The 21,004-nt window shown below is 43.5% G+C and overlaps 1 protein-coding gene and 1 pseudogene across 1 annotated transcript in view; one reads left to right on the top strand and one right to left on the bottom strand.

Moving 5' to 3' along the window:
• SLC1A3 (solute carrier family 1 member 3) overlaps positions 1–18,157 on the top strand; it is a 41,597-nt gene extending 23,440 nt beyond the window's left edge. Inside the window, exons 4-10 of the mRNA XM_028748288.2 lie at positions 4,682–4,886; positions 6,751–6,793; positions 6,944–7,239; positions 7,593–7,826; positions 8,693–8,887; positions 11,866–12,000; positions 12,625–18,157. Coding sequence (XP_028604121.2) covers positions 4,682–4,886; positions 6,751–6,793; positions 6,944–7,239; positions 7,593–7,826; positions 8,693–8,887; positions 11,866–12,000; positions 12,625–12,829 — 1,313 coding nt within the window. The 3' untranslated portion in view covers positions 12,830–18,157. The remainder of the gene's footprint in view (positions 1–4,681; positions 4,887–6,750; positions 6,794–6,943; positions 7,240–7,592; positions 7,827–8,692; positions 8,888–11,865; positions 12,001–12,624) is intronic.
• Positions 18,158–18,528: 371 nt separating this feature from the next.
• Positions 18,529–18,826, bottom strand: LOC144329228 (ragulator complex protein LAMTOR5 pseudogene; annotated as a pseudogene).
• Positions 18,827–21,004: the final 2,178 nt, after the last annotated feature.

The following is a 21,004-nucleotide window of genomic DNA, read 5'->3' as shown; positions in this document are numbered from 1 at the left end:
TCAGGGGAATGTCATCTTGCTGGTTTTAGTTCTGAGTCCATCTCCAAGCATCAGTCTTATCGTCAGAGAAAATCCAATTCCATAGACCTGGAAGAACCAACAGCATTTGGAAGAGCTGGTCCAGGACTGAGCTGAAATGGCCTCCCCAGTTTTGCCACCTCATTCAGAAGCTTTGCATTCAGGAAGGTCATTTTGATGATTTTCTGCGGCACAGAAAAGAGGTGGCTGACATAGGCAGTAATTGCTATTGGTGACCAGACTGTTTCCTAGTGTGGGGCGATCACCATTTTGCCTACAGGACTTCCTAGATTGAGGGCAGTAGGTCACCACATAGTGTCACCATTGAGTCAATGAGACTGAGGGCAATACTTCCTGCTGTGACTCTTGGAAGTTGGGGGATGGCAATGCCAGCAACCAGCCACTGGAATTCCAAGGAACACCATTGTCATCATCACCAGGACAGTAAAATAGATGGTGGGTAAACCTAGAAGGATGGTCTTGGGAAATCTCGGCCCTCACTCAGAGGTCCCAAATCCTGAGCCAAGAGTTCTTTTAAGAGAATGTTTGACTTGGCCCTTGTTAATGTGGAAGTCCCTAATTTATGCCCTGTCCCAGTGTCACGGTCCAGTTTACAGGCAACCGAAGTCCCGGCAGGGGACGTCAGGACTGGGGGCAAGATGGCAGGGTGGGAGCAGGAACGAGGGTCTAGAAGCCAGGAAGCCAAGAGTCTGAGGGTCAGGAAGCAAGGAGTCACGAAGTCAAGGGTCCAAGGATCAAGAAGCAAGGAGTCACAAAGTCAAGGGTCCAAGGATCAAGAAGCAAGGAGTCACAAAGTCAAGAGTCCGAGGATCAAGAAGCAAGGAGTCATGAAGTCAAGGGTCCGAGGATCAAGAAGCAAGGAGTCAAGAAGCCAAGGTTCAAGGATCAGGAAGCAAGAAGCCAAACTCAGCAAGGCAGGAAGCGTGTTGCTGTGGCAAAGAGCTGAAAGGGAAATGCTGACCTTATATCCCTTCCCGGCTCTAGCCACCAGGTGCAGTGAGTTACCAATCGGCCTCACCTGTGTGGCCACGCCTTGCCTCTTCAGAACAAACTTAGGAAGGCCCCAGTCCTGCAAAGTCCTATTGGTCACAGGGCCTGGCTCCTGCACGCACACCTGATACCCAGTCTCAAACTTACTAAGTAGTCTTAGCCAAGCTTTTATCTTTCAGCCTCAACCACTCATCTTAAGCATGAGGATAATAATGCTAATCTATCTTTCAGAGTTCTTGTAATAATTATTAATATAAGATATACTAATCCTTGCAATTTATGGTCCCCTGAACATAAGAAAGCCCATCAGCTGCATATTGCAATATGCTCCACTTTCCATTGAAACCTCTTGCTTTGGGTTTTGCAGTTCCAGAAACTTTATTTTTTTATTTCCTTTGAGAAAATGTGCATCCTGTACTTTCACTGGAAAAACAGTGCTCAGTTTATGGTGGACTGCAGTGCACAGAGGGTGCACTGTTTTCAGCCTGTTGAGTTGCAAGTTGTGCAAGTTGTATATGTGGAGCATTTTGAGAAAGCTTTCCATAGATACGAAGCTGAATCTATTGTTTGGTCATACAAATCCATCCCTGGTTGCAACCCCAGCAAGCCCTGGGGGCTCGCTCAGTACCCACTCTGTGGGGCCTTGGACGCAACTTCTGGGTCTCATCTGAGGCCTTGGGGGGGGCCTTGAAAGGGGTGTCCTAGGCCTCGCAGGGCCTCCAACATCACTTCCAGGGGTGACGTAAAGCCATGACTTCATGTTATAACAGCACCGCTGGGCACCCATGATCTGGGGCCCAAGTCAGCACCCCAAAATCCTTTTGTTCCTGACTGGGGAATTTGATGTGGGAGAGAGGGTAACCCCCGCCAAATGAACATAATGATCTTTCAAGCCAAAGATGGCTACCCTTGCAGATATTGTTGAACATTGACTCCCATCAGCCCTAGCTAGAATGATCAATGGTCAGGAATGATGGGAGTTGTAGTCTAACAACATGTACAAGTGTCTGCTATTTCCATGCATCAAGAATCTGCTTCTGATGTATTATTTTTAGTAAAGGTAAAGGTAAAGGTACCCCTGCCCGTACGGGCCAGTCGTGTCCGACTCTAGGGTTGTGTGCTCATCTCACTTAAGAGGCCAGGAGCCAGCGCTGTCCGGAGACACTTCTGGGTCACGTGGCCAGCGTGACGAAGCTGCTCTGGCGAGCCAGCACCAGCACAGCACACGGAAACGCCGTTTACCTTCCTGCTATAAAGCGGTATCTATTTATCTACTTGCACTTAGGGGTGCTTTCGAACTGCTAGGTGGGCAGGAGCTGGGACCGAAAGACGGGAGCTCACCCCGCCGCGGGGATTCGAACCGCCGACCATACGATCGGCAAGTCCTAGGCACTGAGGTTTTACCCACAGCGCCACCCACATCCCTGTATTATTTTTACTAGTGTATTAATTTTCTGCTTTAATTGCTCTGCATCCCAAGTGACCATGCCGTTTGACTGGCTTAACAAGTTACTATGATGAACTCTCCTCTAATTAAACTAAAGCAATTCACCGCATTACATCATGCTTATTTAGCATTAGGAGGGCCAACAAAATCATCAACTGGAAGTTCTTTTTTCAGAAGCAAATCGCCTTTAATAGTGGGTGACTGGTGTGAGTGTGCATGCGCCCCTTCCCCCCTCCCTGCCAACACTCATTTCTTCTTCTTTTTGTGAATGAGCAACTTTAAACCTTCTTGTGAGATGGGGGGGAAATGCTAATCAAGATGTCACGTCCATAAAAGGATGGCCTTTTCAGGTCTCCACTAAGCAGGTATCAGCTGTGTTTTGTTCCTGTAAAAAAAATAAAATTGCGCTGCTATTCTCTGTGCTCCTGCACTTCTGATTCTTGGCACTGGGACAGTAAGTTCTTTGTGCTCTGGTATTACAATGAGGCTACCAAAGAGAAAGAGCCTTGGTCCGAGGCTGTCAGCTGTTACTAATCACTGTTCTATGGCTTGCTGTGAATCTCTGCGAGTCCTTACCTCTTGCTCTGCTTAGCACACATAAAGAAGATAAATTACGCCTTTAGTTTCCCTTCAAAAAGCATATTGTGTGGCACATTCCAATACAGTGAGCAAAAGACGGAATCATGCAAAGAGTTAAATTAGTATCTAAACAGCCCCCGCAGCAGGGCTTTGCCCTGGCAGATGTGAGGAACAGGAAATGTACTGCTGGGCTGGGCATCCAAAAAAGTTCCTTGTTGCTTTGCACTTGACAAGTTTCAGAGGATAAATCAGTTGCAGCTCAAAGCACAGCATGTCTGGAGTTTATTTGGAGCCTGCCTATGCTCTTCAGCTATAGAACCTGGCTTCAGTGCCAAGGGCGGAGTTAAGGAAAGTGATGATAAAAAGACAAGAGTGAATCTGAGCATGTACAAAATTATCTCGAAGTAATCACAGTCTCTCCACAAAATATGGCATTGGGGAACCTGTCTGAGGGCAAGAGGCCTTGACCCCAGTGAAAGATTCATGAACCGTGGTCCAAATGAAAATATCTCTCCATCATCTTCTTTGGAGGTCTCTTTGTCTTACACAGCGTACATGACTAATGCCAGGTTTGTTTTGCTTTGTTTATATTAAACAGGGTTAACGATGAAAGCAATTAAAATACCTGGCTAAATAACTTTTTTTTCCTGGCACCAAAATATAGCAACTTAGGCACCTAGTGAGCCTTTTAAGGGAGGGCATTCCAGAATTGGGTTTCTATTAGCAAATTAGTAGCTGATTTGTCATTAATCCTCCAAATAATTCGGAAATACAGTTTGCAGATCCAATTTTACACTGAATGCTCACTATTTGATAATTTCCTCTACACCTGGATCCCATAAGTATAGGGAACGCTTCAGCATGTCAACCTGGCATTTTCAGCAGTTAAAGTGTTGGTTTTTAAAATTTTGTTGGACACTGTAGGTATAATATGCCAGCGATAGAATATCCATAGGTTCATCAGGAGAGCTCAGTGAAGAATATTACAGGTGGACCACCACAGTCCACTGGTGGGCCGCCAGCTAATTTCTTTTCACTTGATAGTTGCTGAGATTTTGACCCTGCCAGGGCACTTTTAATGTTCTTATATACCTTTCAGCAATGTTTACTGAGGAAATTGGAAACATACAATATAGCCATCGCTTCTAGTAGTCACTGATAGCTTTATTCTTCCATTTGTCTCATCCTCTTTTAAAGCCATCAGAGCTGGTGGCTGTAACTTGTGGGACAAATTCCATAATTTAACAACACACTCTCTGAGAAGAAATGCTTCTTTTTCTGAAAGCCACGCCAATCATCAGGGTTCTAGTATTAGAAGAATGCTTATTCTAGTACAGTGGTACCTCAGATTAAGTACTAAATTCGTTCCGGAGGTCCGTTCTTAACCTGAAACTGTTCTTAACCTGAAGCACCACTTTAGCTAATGGGGCCTCCTGCTGCTGCCGCACCGCCGGAGCACAATTTCTGTTCTCATCCTGAAGCAAAGTTCTTAACCTGAAGCACTATTTCTGGGTTAGCGGAGTCTGTAACCTGAAGCCTATGTAACCCGAGGTACCACTGTATGTGTATTCACAGTTTTTTGTGCTGTACAGACTCTAGTTTCACTCTCGTGTTTCTATTTGTTAGGAGTTGCTGCCCTGGACAGCAAAGCATCAGGAAGGATGGGGCTCCGAGCCGTCGTCTACTACATGAGCACCACGATCATTGCTGTCCTAATTGGAATTATCATGGTGGTCATCATCCATCCAGGGAAAGGGTCGAAGGAAAAAATGCATCGAGAAGGCAAGATTGTCCGAGTGACAGCCGCAGATGCCTTTCTGGACTTGATCAGGTAAAAACGCATTTTCTGTCTTATAAGCAAGGTAATGAAAGTTACAGCATATGACTGAATTTATTAACACCCAGTGCTGTCAATCTCTTTTCTCTCTTTTCCCTTCAAAATGGCACCCCCGGCTCAGAAATAACTTGTAAACATAGACCCCCCAAGGCTTATTGATCAGGCTTTTTAAGCTTCTTAAAGCTTGTGGGGTTTACTAATGAGATTTGAAGCAATTCATAATTCCCCCATTCGGGGCCAGCCCTACTGTTAGGCAGAGTAATATGGCTGCCTCAGGAAACATAACTGAGGAGGTGGTATTCACCCACCATTTCCCCTGAGTTCCCTAAGCTGGTCTACTCTGCACTATTGAAACTCTCCTGCTGTGCTCAGTATGGTGGAGGAAATTGTCCCATCACCAGTATTGAAGTAAGATTCAGGGGCCAGCCACCTTTGATCTCAATAGTGGAGCAATGACTTTCCATGCAGACAGTACCAGGCTCAATCCCTGGCATTTCCAAGCAAAGCTGGGAATGTCCCATCTGGAACCATGGAGCGGTGCTGCATGTTGATGCTAGAAGGACCCATGGCCTGACTTGTTTAAATAGCAGCTTCCTATGTTTTGGGGCTCCAGTCTGATTCTGTATGTAGAATGGAGAAGTAAAAGAAGAAGGTAGTTAGCGTAGGACTCCTTGACATAATAACAGGATGTCTGTGGCTTTTTTTAAGTTTAGAATTTTATAGTACTGACTAAAATAAAATTTTACATAGAATTTTTAAAATGGAAAGATTACAGTAGGACTTTGTTCTAACTTCCTGTTGTGGACATTTCATTCTGGAAATCATTAAGGCCAGTGTACAAAAATGTTGCGGATTGTGATATGTGGATTTGGGGGACACCATCTTATCCTTTGTGTTAGCAAAACACCTTAGGCAGACCTGCCCCAATTCTCCCCACAGCTGTGCTTTCTAAAAGCATGTGAAGAATTTGAGAATTTCTTCTGTGGGTCCATCCCCTAGCAGGATTGACATAATACCTTCAATGTGTAATAGTACTATTGTGAGAATGATGTGCGCAATAGAAGGGGGTTAAATATACCAATTGCAGGGAGGGAGGGGAGTCGCGACTCGGCAGAGTCAAAGGGAATGTATGGCATTAATATGGTTTGCTGGGAAAGAATATGTAAGGAAAACAATAAAAATTTACTTGGAAAAAAAAGAGAATTTCTTCTGTGGGTTGACTGTGAACCTGTTGGAACTGTGATTTCAAATAATGTTCTGGCTCTAAGTTTTGGAGGGCCCCTTTGTATACCCTCCTCCTTCAGCGGCTTTACTTTCTCACTGCAAAAGTGTTGTTTATATTCTGAATCAAGGAAGCCATGTATTTATTATTTCTATTGTCTAACCAAGGTTAACTTGAGGCAGGGTAGATTTGCAGCATGCTCCTGCTCAAAAGGTTGAGGAGAAAAAGAAAAAAGAAAAGAAAGAGAGAGAGAGTAAAATGATGCTAGTTCAATATACTGCTGAGACCATATGCCTGTGGTAGAATACATGTCTCATATTCAGTCCCTGACATCTCCCATTAAGAGGATCAAGTAGCAAATGATGGGAAACACCTTTGCCCAAAGAACCACTGCAAGTCACTATAAATAATCATCACTCGGTGGACAAACAATCTGACCTAGTATGGTATGGAAGCTTCTTATGAGCATAAGAACATAAGAAGAATCCTATTGGGTCAGGCTAAATAGATGACCATGGAGCCCAACCCTATACATATTACCTTTGATGTAAATCCCACCAGCTTCAATAGGGCTTCATCTTGAAATGATAATAGATGTGTACTATTCCTCAAATAGTTGTTGTTCTTTCTTCACAGAAACATGTTCCCTCCGAATCTGGTGGAAGCCTGCTTTAAACAGGTAACAATGTGTGGTTTTAATTACATCTACCTTCATCCGGGAGCTTCAAGTAAATCTTCTGATGCAACTGAGTAGTCTTAGCCATTATGTTTTTGTAATGCCTAGAAAAGACACGGATATAACGTCTCTCCTTTTCCCCATCTCTCACAGTTCAAAACAAACTATGAGGAACGGACACCTAGTATAGCAGTTGACTCAAACGAAACATCTGTCCTTGCTGGCATTATAAACAATGTGTCCGAAGCAATGGAAAACCTAACTCAGTTGAAAAAGGAGATGATCCCTGTTCCAGGGGCTGTAAATGGAGTAAATGCACTTGGACTGGTTGTGTTCTCAATCAGCTTTGGACTGGTGATAGGGAACATGAAGGAGCAAGGACGAGCATTGAGAGAATTCTTTGATAGCCTTAATGAGGCTATCATGCGCCTCGTATCACTAATCATGTGGTAGGTGTTGAATGCTACATTTGTTGATCTATCTAGCACCATCCGTGTGCATGGCATTTTACAGAATACAAGAGGAAAAACCCCTTCCCTGCCTAACATTCTCCATTTATTTGCCATTAATTTCCAGTGCGGCTAAATAACAAAACAATCTCATGCATGTTTGCTTGGAAGTAAGTTCCTCTGTATTTGGTGAAGCTTACTCTCATGTAAATGTGTTTAGGATTTCAGCCTTAGGCCCCTTGGAATGTGTCAGGAAATTTCAGAGCGCGTGCAAATAGCACCACCAAAATATACACAACTACGCTTCTCATTGGATAGCCGTATATTATATTAACTGTGTGATTTGTTTGTAGGTATGCACCACTTGGTATCCTGTTTTTGATTGCTGGAAAAATTGTTGAGATGGAAGATATGGGTGTGATTGGAGGGCAGCTTGCCATGTATACTGTTACGGTCATCATTGGCTTGCTCATCCATGCTATTGTAGTGCTCCCTTTACTCTACTTTCTAATCACTCGAAAGAACCCTTGGGTCTTCATTGGAGGATTGCTGCAAGCTCTCATCACAGCCCTGGGAACGTCTTCAAGGTAGGAATATTCATAGCCAGATCAAGTTTGATTCTGAGTGAACGGGGTGAGTTCACTGAGTTTGCATATGCACGTACACCATTTTAATAACTCCACTTTTGCCTCAATCCAGCTCTAGTCATGTTTTACAAAGGAAATTAAACATGACAAGCTGTACCAGCGTATGGAGAGGGAACTGCATTTCAATTCACATAACGTTTACAGCAGTGCATTGAGTTTAGGCCAGGAGTGGAGAACCTGATGCCTTCCAGGTGTTGTTGGACTGTAGCTCCCATCAAACCTGACCATTGACTATGCTGGCCTGGGCTAATGGAAGCTGAAGCCCAGCAACATCTGGAGGGCCAGAGATTTCACATTTGGGTGCACATACCAATGGACATCCAATTTACACTCATGGGTCTACTCTGAGATGGACTAGCATTGGATACAGCCCATGGTTCCTGATCCAGTAAGTGTGCATCTGGGGCTACTTTATATCCAGCGCTATCTACTTTGGCACTAGCTTTCCAGATCTAAGGCTTTCAACTGAAATGACAGGGTGTGAACCAGGACACATCTGCAGGCAACTCATGAGATCCACCACTGAGGTATGGGCTCTACGAGTAACACACAGGCACCCAACTATATGTGGAGATGCTCTTAGCTAGATTGGGGCACTGGCACACAGTTGAACATGTGAATTAATTTCATTTAAATAATAATAATTTTTAGGTAATTTGAGGAGACAGGAAATCTCTATCTGCTGTACTTGTTCTGGATGACTCCATAATGTCAGTAATAATGTGTATAGCCATCATCCATATCAATATTACCTGCCTTTTCCGATGAGTTAATTTTTCTCCATTTCCCCCCCCCTTTGGCTTTAGTTCTGCCACCTTGCCGATCACATTTAGGTGTTTGGAAGAGAATAATGGAGTAGATAAACGCATTACAAGATTTGTGCTTCCTGTGGGTGCAACTATTAACATGGATGGTACAGCTTTGTATGAGGCACTGGCTGCAATTTTCATTGCACAGGTTAATAACATGGACCTCAACTTTGGACAGATTATCACAATCAGGTTTGTAAATGTTGCAAAACCTTAGACATTTGCATGGGCTGCTTTTTGCATCATATGGTAGTGGGAAAGACATGTGATAGGAGCCATAGTATACAGAGTTTTAGCTGCCCTCTATGTGTACCTCATTATGCCCATGATTGAAAACATTGTCATTATGAGTTAGCTCCAAGTTTTGTAAATCCACTGAAAGCAATAGGACTTAAATCATCACTTAACATAGTGAAGTAGCTCACTTCCAGGGGGATGGGTATCACAATATAGCCCTAGCAAGCTAGACTGTACAAGGAAGACGAAAGAAAAGGATTGCCATAATGTTGAATAAAATGGGTGTCCTTGAATAACTTTAATGATTCAGGCTGAAATTGTATGCACATTTACCTGGGAGCAAGTCCCATTGAACTCACTTCTGAGGAGGCATGCATAGGATTCGGCTATAGTTCTCTCCCACTGAAATAGATGCCTTTTTATCAACTCAGTTCAGCATACTTCCTTGAGCTTGTTCTGTATTCATTTGAGAAAATCTTCAGTAATTCCTGTAACTTTAGTACTTTTCCATAAGTATAATCAGGGGTAAAGAGTAAATGATCATTCCTTGAATATCGTTGTTATCATCAGATTTTATTGGTCAACCAAATACAGGTTATAGGCAAAAGCAAGCACACGTCTCAAAAACATATTATAGCACATACGTTTAAAGCATTATAATACACATATCAGTTTAATCTGCACTTTGCACCACAAGTGTATGCATGTTTGCTCAGAAGTAAGCCCCAGTGAGTTCAATGAGACTTGCTGCCAGATAAGTGTACATAGGATTACTGCACAGTCTTAATCAGCTACAGCAGGGGTGGTAGAGAACCTCCAGTCTGTGGGACAAATCTGGCCATTCCTAACAAACCACACCCATCGGTTGCGCGTCAAGGTCCCCAAGACACCCCAAATAATTACACAATGACACTTGATTTTTGTTTAAGTTTTTTGGCATAATTTTGGCCTCAACTTTATAAAAATACAGCAATGTGAGTGGTTGCTTAGGCATTGGTAGCAACTAACTGACAGCTCTGATATTCGCACCCCCCGCAAAGTCAGAAAGGGTAAGTTACCTAGGGAGAGAGACGGGACTGGGTACCATGCCCTCACCTCTCCCCAGAATGCTCCCAGGGGCTCTTGCGTGGCCCTAGCCCCTTGCCAGGGGGTTCGGACAAAAGCATGGTGAGCCCCTGGGTTCCTTTAATGGAAAACCCTTGCATCAGCAGCATTTTGGAGGGGCAGGCACAGCCAAATCCATACCCCTCCACCAACCAATTCCCAAACCATTGCCTAACCGCAACCTTACAAGTTGTGACGATTTGCTACGCAGTAGGCAGAAACCAAATAGCACCAGCCAATCAGCCAAATGGACAAAATTCCTACCAGGCCCCTGCCCCAAAGCAGACGACCCCATGACAGGCATAGCAAGGTCAAGCAAACAGCCTAACATTAGGGAGGGAGGGCGGGTGATCCGAAGCACGCAGCGAAAGAGGAAGCTCGTCACTGTGTGCAGTGTATTTAACAAACGGGGCTGTCAATCAAGAAATGGCAACATATAAATCTCCCCAGTAACAGCCCGCCCCTGCTTAAAGATGGCCAAACTCTTTTGCCCAGCAACAGTGAGGTGTCTTAGAATCATAGAATCATAGAATCATAGAGTTGGAAGAGACCACAAGGGCCATCGAGTCCAACCCCCTGCCAAGCAGGAAACACCATCAGAGCACTCCTGACATATGGTTGTCAAGCCTCTGCTTAAAGACCTCCAAAGAAGGAGACTCCACCACACTCCTTGGCAGCAAATTCCACTGTCGAACAGCTCTTACTGTCAGGAAGTTCTTCCTAATGTTTAGGTGGAATCTTCTTTCTTGTAGTTTGGATCCATTGCTCCGTGTCCGCTTCTCTGGAGCAGCAGAAAACAACCTTTCTCCCTCCTCTATGTGGCATCCTTTTATATATTTGAACATGGCTATCATATCACCCCTTAACCTCCTCTTCTCCAGGCTAAACATGCCCAGCTCCCTTAGCCGTTCCTCATAAGGCAGCCGTTCCTCTTGTCAGCCCCCACCGCAACACGTGCTCTCCATGAGGGAGAACACGCTATGTCATATGCAGTATTACATCAGGTGTGGGGTAGCTCTGCATGTGGCTACAAAGGAACATTTGGGAGCTTGAAGTGAGCTCCTGGCTGTTCCTTTGCAGGAGCTAGGTGTAGCCCAATCAGTCATCAACCAAGTTTTCCCCCTCCATTTTATTAGCAGTTTCAATGTAAACCACTTTGTGCTATTAGTCCCTGCACAAAGCAGGCTTGAATTAACCACCCATCAGCTGAGTTCAAGGCTGCAGGAATGTGCTTTGCCAGCCTTCTGCTCAGTGCAACAACTGGATGGCACCCCATCGTGGAGCAGAGAGGTGTCCCTGATGACTGATCTGGCTCAGGCTTTTTGAACTTGGTGCCTTCCAGCTGGCTGTGCTGGCTAGAGAGCCAGTGTGGTGTAGTGGTTAAGAGCGGTAGTCTCGTAATCTGGTGAACCGGGTTCGCTTCCCCGCTCCTCCACATGCAGCTGCTGGGTGACCTTGGGCTAGTCACACACTTCTCTGAAGTCTCTCAGCCCCACTCACCTCACAGAGTGTTTGTTGTTGGGGAGGAAGGGAAAGGAGAATGTTAGCCGCTTTGAGACTCCTTCGGGTAGTGATAAAGCGGGATATCAAATCCAAACTCTTCTTCTTCTAGATGGGAGTTTTAGTCCAAAACATCTGGACAGCACCAGGTTAGGAAAGGCTGGTCTAGACTATGTGCAAATTTTTCTCATAAGACATAAAGGAAGGCGGGGAAAACATTTTTGTAAAATGCTAGATAGATGATAGATAGAACAAAAACACAACCTATGTGTGTGTTTAAAAATTAAAAGCTCTGTGTGATTGTTTTGGTGTCTCCTTTCTCTGAACAGCATTACGGCTACAGCAGCCAGCATTGGTGCAGCAGGAATTCCTCAGGCTGGCCTCGTCACTATGGTGATCGTATTGACATCTGTTGGTTTGCCTACAGACGATATCACCCTTATCATTGCAGTGGATTGGTTTTTGTGAGTATTTCTGTAGTGTAATGTGTATTATAAAATGAAGCAGGCTAGTGGGCATTCATAAAAACTGAACTTGCAAGTCATTTTAGTTCATTTCCCCATGAATGTTTTGCCAATATTCAGTTGTATTGCATAGGATATAAAAAATTACCATTTTAACTGCAAAGCAAGCCATGTTCCCCACGCCCTGAAAGTATTGTGTTTCTCAAATCTCTGCTCATTCAAGAAGCTTTCTGGATGACGTTGTGCCAGAAACATACTTTATTTCATCAGTCCTACTTCATAGGGTTGTTGTGCTGGGGGAAAAGGATAGCCCCTTCCCACCACTTCATGGGCCACAGGTTAAGCACCTCCGCCTTAGAGGAAAGGATTAGATGGAAGTGTTACAAATAAATTTATTTATATACAATTGCATGTTTTGTTTTGTTTTGTTTTGTTTTGTTTTGTTTTGTTTTGTTTTGTTTTGTTTTGTTACTTGAGTGTAAAATTGCAATGTCAAATACACTGCAGATTACATCTTCCTTTCCTAATTTCAGTGATTCAGTGTAATAATGTACCGTGTAATCTATTGGGGCTTTGGAGGGCTGGGACTGCCTAGCTTGTTTAAATCTGCAAATTGTTCTATAGGGATCGTCTGCGTACCACCACCAACGTTTTGGGAGACTCTATCGGTGCAGGGATTGTAGAACACTTATCGCGGCATGAGTTGAGGAGCAAGGATGCTGAGATGGGTAACTCTGTGATAGAGGAGAATGAAATGAAGAAGCCTTACCAACTGATCTCCCAAGAGAACGAGAATGAAAAGCCCTTAGACAGTGAAACCAAGATGTAAGGTAGAGGAACGATACAAAGCACTAGAGACGCAGAAAGCGTACACTTCCTCCAATCCTTTCTGTAACTTGTCCGTTTGTTCCTCATCTCTCTCTATATATACAAGCAGAGCACTGAAAAGGTTTAGGGCTTAACTAGACATGATGAGAGACGTGAGGTTATATCCAGTGGTGTCACTCAGCTGTTATTAAGGCTTCCATCAGCAGGAAGGGAAGCTATTTTCAGCCATTTCCTCATAGGCCTAGAGCCACTCTCACGCCCTATATCTGCTCCTGAGAGTTGTGGAACCCTCCAGTGCAGCTTAGGGAAGTGCTTCCCTCCACATTTCGCTGATGGAAGCTTCACTGTCAGTTCAGTGATGTTACTGGATAAAACCCATGGTGGCTACATGCAAGGTCTCTTCGCCCCCTTCTCCTTGTGCTTGCATCTAGGTAAGCACAACACGTATTGTGATGTCATCACTGTGTGCATCCAGTCCTGTGTGGCCGGAAGAGGGCAATGCACAGCACAATGACATCATTCCACGTGGTATGTTTACCTGGATAAAGGTTTCAGGTGGCATGTGGAAGGAGAGGGGAAAGAAGATTGAGTGGCTCCAGCGCTACATCTACTGTAATGTCTAGTTAAGTCCTTGCTGAAAAATATACCCTATTACTTAGTAATGAATGTGTTATATGATTGTATCCCATTAAAACAATACTAAGATGAAATACCAAGCATACAACATTATGACATGATATGATGTGATGTGCTATGGGGATGGGATATATTGTGTAATCAAATTACCAAGAATATTCAAGTGCACATGTTGCATAGTCCTGTAAATGTGATCTCACTTTATGTAAACTGAAGCAGCAAAGCAGACAAGAAATCTTGGAAAGGGGGGTTGTTTGTTTGACTGTTACACATTCTTCACACCAGGAAGGCTGTAATCCTATACACATTTACCTGGGAGTAAGTCCTGCTGAATTTAATGGACCTTACTCCTGAGTAGACACATATAGGATTGCATTGTAAATTTACTTTTTACACTTGATGCTATTCTCCTGAAAAGTGAGTAGCAAATTTTGGTTTCTCTTTTTAAATATATTATTTCCTTATTTTATTGCTATTGGAGCACTAAAAATAGGGATACTGATTTTTGTTTTAAATACATGGACAATATGTCCCACAACTTGCTCTAGTTACCATCTAAGCAAAAAAGGATGTATCATAGTTTCATTTCTACCTAATGGGATATTTTAGGATCAGGAAAAGCTTCCTGGTACTGCGCACCTTCAAGTCCCATTTAATTCCTAGATCATGAACCTAGAAAAATGCATTTGTGTATGTGTAACATTACTGTTCCTCTTTTGGATTATGGCATTACTACTTAACACAAGTACTGTTACCCATGCGCACTGTCTTTTCAGGATCAGAGATCTAATATACACATGCACTTTGGAACATAAACTGTCTTCATCCCTTCGTTGCAGGGGGTGGGGGATATTAAACTGTTGATACCACAACAGTGTGGGCTTTTTTGAAACAACTTCTAGGAGTCCCCCTCCCACCGGACATAATTATCCAGCCACTTACTTAACTCTGAACATTCCATTGATTTAACTAGATCAGGCCTGCCCAAGTTTTGATCCACCCAACTGAATGTAGCCCACCAGTAATGATAGTTCAAGAAACTTCCTGCTGTTGCTGCACACGACAGACCACAGAAACAAGAGGATTATCACGCATCAGACCGATAGTGAGCTACATTTGGCTGTGTCGTGGGCCATAAATTGTGAAGGCCAGTCCTAGAGCTCTAGCTGCACAGTGAGTTGAGTTTGACATGCATTTTAACTTTCGATGGGAGTTGGGATCCTAAGTGACACTTTATAAAGGCATATCAGTTTTATATTCCCACTCAAGTGTGTACTTTAGCTGGTGCTGATAATTCTATTAAAGATCCCTAGCCCCCTCAAAAAGAGGTACTTATTAGGATAGTTTAAATCTGTGACACAGATACAACCTGCTTATCATCTCACTTCTAACTGCTGTACAGGGCTCATTAAGCTGGTCACCTAAAGGTGAAAAGATAGTGGTTGTTGAACACATCTTCGTTGTATTCTGAACCATTTGTTTTCAGGGCAGGCAATGTGAGTTCGAGCCACTTCTGCACAGTTAAAATGTTTGCCTATCTTCACCCTTGCCTATCTACTTTGTGTCAGAGATTTTCCGATGGAAAGAAGCACTTATAGACTAAGAGGTAGAAAGCAGAACGCACAGAGCACCTGATAGGGTTCAGTAACATTTCCACTGTCATATCGGAACTGCAGGGGACAGGAGAATGCTTTCAAACAGGGCGATTTCCCAATTAATTTGGTCTGTTTCGTTGTCTTGCTAAAGAAAAGAAATTGTTGCCAAATGCATTTTTTCCCAACACTGGGGTTACAAGGGAAGAGGGGTTTTTTTTTTTCATTCCACTGCCAAGTTCTCCATACTAGCAACACCCCTGATGTAGGGGGAGTAATCTTTTAGAATAGTGAAGCTAATGTGGTGCTCAATTACTTTTAGTAGGAAGAATATTAAAAAAAACAAAAACACAGCAGGATAGCAAATACATTGAATAAATATTGAAAATATAAGAGAGGATTTTTAAAGAGCAATATTATAAGTCTTCTTCTGGGAGTAAGAGGCAGGGCAGATTTTACACACTGAGGTGAGATCCATATATTATCATTGATTATTTTTCCTGCTCCAATCTTTACTCCCCGATGAAGCCCATTTATGAAAAAGAAAAGAATGATTTATATATATATATATTTACATGCATTGCCATAGCAGTCAAACGGGAAAGGTATATGAATGTGAAACAGGTATGGTGTGCTGTACTGTAGATATATATACACACACAAACTGGTTGCATAATCTATGGGGGTTGGGGAATTAATAGTATTTCTGTGAGGTAGGTACAATATATTTCTTGTGTTACAGCTGCCACTCAACCATTTCAATGTAATTTTTGTCCCTGAGAGTTCATTCATATGGTCACAGATTTTGAAGGCAAAGAACCCTGAGAATTGCAAGACCATCCCAGCTAAATCTCAATATGCTATGAAGTTAAACTTTGATTATTATTTTTTTGTTACCTCGCTTCCCTTCACAAAGTGGCCAGAATTAACCTAACACTACAGTCTTCCTTAATTTGTACGGGAGAAGGAGGGTTTAAAGCAGTCGTGAAGGTGGTCTGTATAGATACAGATCTGTGAATTAGATGCAAACTGGTTGTGCAGCTGAGGCTGGATCCTGGAGACCTCCATTGTTATACACACTCTACTGTAGTGCACACGTGTGTTTGTGTGCAAAACAGATGAGTTCAAATGTATGTGTAATCATGGCATCAGTATCACAGGAGGGTTGTGAAGGCAGAGGTCCTTCCTCACCACAAAATTCCTAGTAGTTTTGCCCCATAAACCATCCTTTCCTCCCTGTCCCATGTTGGACCTGTGCATCTGTAGAAACCAAAAATATGTTCAGGATGACTGGCTGGCAGATAGTGCATGCTCCCTGCATGCACTTCCATGGGAGTGCAGAAGGTAGCATCAGAAAGCTGGACCATCAGACCAACAGGGCCACTGTTTCCAGAAGTGAGGAGGAGCCTTACTATCAGCTCTTTCCACTTGGCCCAAACCCATCTCATATCCTCTTTTCACTGTACGAAATTGCCTTGCCAATAAGAAGCCCATCTGATGAATGGCCCACTGACACCCGTGGTGCAGTTAGGCAATCACTGATCTTATAGGATGTAGTTATTTAGAAGATAACAGATTGTATCCAGTATAGCATGAAGTGAATCGTTCCATCAGCACAAGGATTGACACTTGTGCAATAGAACTTCCTCCCCCCTCCCACCATGCACCCGCTAAATCTGTCCTGGAGGTTTCCCCAACCCTCTGGAGCAGATTTGGGGATGTCACAGGGCATGCACAGGAGGAGAACATTAGACAAACCCACTGGATCAAGCCAGTGGACCATCTGGTTCTGCATGTTGTTCTCTCAGGGCCCGACCAGATACCTGTGGGAAGCCTGCAAGTTGGACAGCACTCTGCCCACCTTCAATTCCCAGCAACTGGAGGAGGGGGAAAGTTCTGCTGCACAAGTGTCAATCCTTATGCTAACAGAACAAGTGCATTGGATGCTGCTCAATGTATACTGCTTCACTTCAAAATGTGGTAAGCCAGCTCAGCTGCATCTGAAAGCCCTCCTGGTGTAGTGGTTAAGAGCAGTGGACTCATAATCTGGTGAACCGGGTTCGCTTCCCCGCTCCTCCACATGCAGCTGCTGGGTGACCTTGGGCTAGTCACACTTTTCTCAGCCTCACTCACCTCACAGAGTGTTTGTTGTGGGGGAGGAAGGGAAAGGAGACTGGTAGCCGCTTTGAGACTCCTTAGGGTAGTGATAAAGCGGGATATCAACTCCAAACTCCTCCTCTTCTTCTTCTTCTTCTTCTTCTTCTACTACTACTACTACTTACTCTGCTGAATGGGACCATGGACTTCTCCAAAATCCTGCCCTGACAGAACCACTGACCACCAAGGGTTTTCTGGAATGTAGAGGGGATCTTTGCTTCAAAAATGTGACCTGTGAATAAAACTTGCAGACACACACACTACAAAATGTGAAGTGGACAAAGTCTCAGAATGCTGGACACAGGCGGTCTTTCTTTGGACTGATGAGGCAGGCTCCTTATTCCGCAAGTTGCAGATCCTACTCACTTAGCTTGTCCTTGAGCACTTTCCTTATAGAAAGTGGATAGGAGTTAACCCAGTGCATTCGGGAATTGGAGGTGTTTTAAACAATGCAAAGCTCTTGGGTCATCTCTAACTGAATGCAGTAATGGATGCTCCTTTTTATTATATTTCTTACTTGTGCTAACAGAAAGGAAAACTAGATTACAGACAGGCATCTTCTGACATGTAACTAGAGATATTTTTTATAGAAATACTGTATTCAGTATGTGTGTACAAAAGTTAATATTAGATTATATGGAGTAACTTTTTAATTACATTTTTGCTTTTGATTGGATACTATTTTTTTGGAAATACACTGCAAAGAAGATTTCATGTTTAAGGTTGTCCTTCCGTGACATCACTGTAGGGGGGAAAATGTGTTACAAAGCATGACAGCTTTTAAAATATTTTTTACACTAACTTTGTTTCTTACAGAAATCAGGTACCATAGAACAATCTCTATTCCCTGCCCACTCTGGGTTGGCAGCTGGGTGCACCCAGTGTGGCTTGAGAAATATTACTTTGTAGATGTATTTTCAATAAAAAAAATAGTTTTACATTTTTATTTTTGAACTGTGTGGTGTTTTGCCTTCCAGAGAATAACAGGACTCTTCTCATTGTTGTGCATAAATTAATTCCAGTTCTTCTTCTTCTTCTTTTTAAGTCAAACAGTAGTGAACAAGCAGTGTGTTCTGGTTTATTTATTGATTTATTTAGTACTGGGACCACCTGAGAAGGTGCTCTCCCCAGCCACTTAACAGGAAAACAGTCCACATCTGATAATATGAAATGGCACAAGTTCAGAACAATTAATATTCCATACCAACTTGGAAGAATGTTTACAGCCCAATCCCAACTAGATTCTGCCTATTGATACTGGATAGTCAACCTATATTAATCTGCAGAAGAGCATTCCACAAAGGTGCACTGTTGAAGAGCAAGGAGTATTGTGGATGTATAAGGTTAAGATGCCATTTTGTGAACTGCCACTGTGATGCCATCATGCTTCTGGATCATGATATTGCCAGTATCTGACTCAAGGCACACTACAGGAATATCTGTTGGATCAGACGTCAACTTGGCTGTTTGCTGGGATAGAACAGATATCAATGTTCATCTGAGAGGGTACCACTACAGTCCAGGTTTAGGCCCTGGGAATTGGTGCACAGGGCTCCTGCAATGGAGGGGTTCTTCACTGTGATTTCTAAATGATGCTTCAATGCCCCCTCCATCTTGCTGAGCACCACCTCCCAGTTCTTCTATTGAAGTGAATCTTAGACTTATCAGGATGTTAAGCACCAAGATAGAAAATGAGGTGTAATGTTGCCACATATCTTATTTTCTCTGTACATGTTTTGTACACCGTGTGGCAGAAAAGGGGGGCCTTTTTAGCTCCACAGACCAGATCTTTATTTGGCTCCACCCCCACAGGCCAACTTAGACAGGTGGGTGGGAGAACCCATCTGTCAATCAGATGGTGTCATTATGACATCATAAAATTGATGTCAACGATTCCCAAGCACCTAGGACAGGGGCAGGAATAAAAAGCCTGCTTTTTGCAGACATCCGCTCTGAGAGAACATCCCCTGTTTATGGCATTGCCCCCACAGCCCTGTAGAACATGACCATTTTTGTTGAAGGTGGGGCTTTTAACTATAGTGCAGAAATATATCCCATCAGACATAGGTGGTATTGAAATGAAAGTTTTCAATTGAAATGGAAGTCTCTTTCCATAGTGTCTGTCCTTAACTAATATGGCCACTCTTAGGTAAAGGGACCCCTGACCACTAGGTCCAGTCGTGGCCGACTGTGGGGTTGCGGCACTCATCTCGCTTTATTGGCCAAGGGAGCTGGCATACAGCTTCCAGGTCATGTGGCCAGCATGACTAAGCCGCTTCTGGTGAACCAGAGCAGCACATGGAAACTACCTATTTATCTACTTGCACTTTGACGTGCTTTTAAACTGCAAGGTTGGCAGGAGCTGGGACCGAACAACGGGAGCTCATGCCGTCGCGGGGATTCGAACTGCCGACCTTCTGATTGGCAAGTCCTAGGCTCTGTGGTTTAACCCACAGTGCCACCCACGTCCCTGGCCACTCTTATTTGGTCACATTAATGATTCTCAGCTTTCATGCGCGTGCTTTAGCAGGCAACCACAGAGGAACAGAGAGCAATGTTGTCTCTGCAGAACTGGCTGCTCTTGCCACCACACAAACTGATCTGGCAAACCAAGCCTCGCCTAACATGAACTTAATGTAAAACTACACTTACGCAAGTAGAATAGCACACCAAACTATCATAGAATTGATGAGCTGGATTCCTGAGGTAGAAAGTGGGAGACTCCAGCCACCACTCAAACTTGACATACGTTGCGAATGCATCACATGAGAATGGCAGACAACATGAGGTGAGTGTAATGTTTCAGCTCAGCATAATTTCCAAGTACTCGCATTTTGAGATCGTGGGTCGACTCACTGGACTTCACCTACAACTGAGAATGTATATCCCACATGGGAACCCTGGTTGTTATACAAAGCTCATTGCATGGAACTACAGCTGGACTGGGGGCATGTTTTAAATGCAAAAGAGATTAAGTTGGCTGGTACAAGTCATAGATTCTGTATGTTAAAACCTTAATTTTATTAATGTTGAAGATATACTGCTTTCCATGCTATTAAAATGTTTGTGGGTGTTGGGGAAGCATTTTCAGCCCAAGGGCTGCAACTCTTTGGGGTCAACCTTCTGGGCTGCATGCCAGAGGCAAAAATGAGCAGAACAACTGATTTGACTTTTACTTTGTACAGTAGGCTACATTCCACCCTTGCAGAATCCAGCAGTTTCTACACACATACACACACCTCCATCAAGGCAAGAAAGAGGCATGATTATAAATTAATGCCATGTTCTATTCAGGCAAAAAACAACAACAGTTGAATAGTATGTGGAGTAGAACCATGGGGTGGGGGGGTGTGACCTGGGGGGGGGGGGTCCTAGGAAGATGACATGGCTTGAGAAGAAGCTTGAGGGCTGGGTGCAGAGGCTGGGAGGGTTGCATTCAGCCTGGGGACCAGAGGTTCATCACCCTTGAACTAAACCTTGGAGAATCATATGACAGCTTTGCTGACACTGGGCTGCAGACATCAGCCATCGTTAATAGTTATATATAATTTGTCAATAGTTATGTATAATTATCTGTTTTTGTGTCTGTAACCTAAAACAAGAAAAGTGCACTCTCTCACTTGGACTAATTAAATTGTGGTTCATGATAACAACCAACAAGAGAGAGAAGGTGGGATATGCCACCTCTCCCTCCCCAATATATGTGGAGCCCTTGAATTGCTTACCAACATTCTTTTGTACTGTTATATATCATATTTTGACAACTCTGTAAAAGAAATTTTCTTCACAGT

The sequence above is a fragment of the Podarcis muralis genome, chromosome 11 (assembly GCF_964188315.1).
Source record: "Podarcis muralis chromosome 11, rPodMur119.hap1.1, whole genome shotgun sequence".
Classification (NCBI taxonomy): Eukaryota; Metazoa; Chordata; class Lepidosauria; order Squamata; family Lacertidae; genus Podarcis; species Podarcis muralis.
The sequence above is the reverse complement of the archived record's forward strand: the minus strand, read 5'-3'. Positions and strand labels throughout refer to the sequence as shown.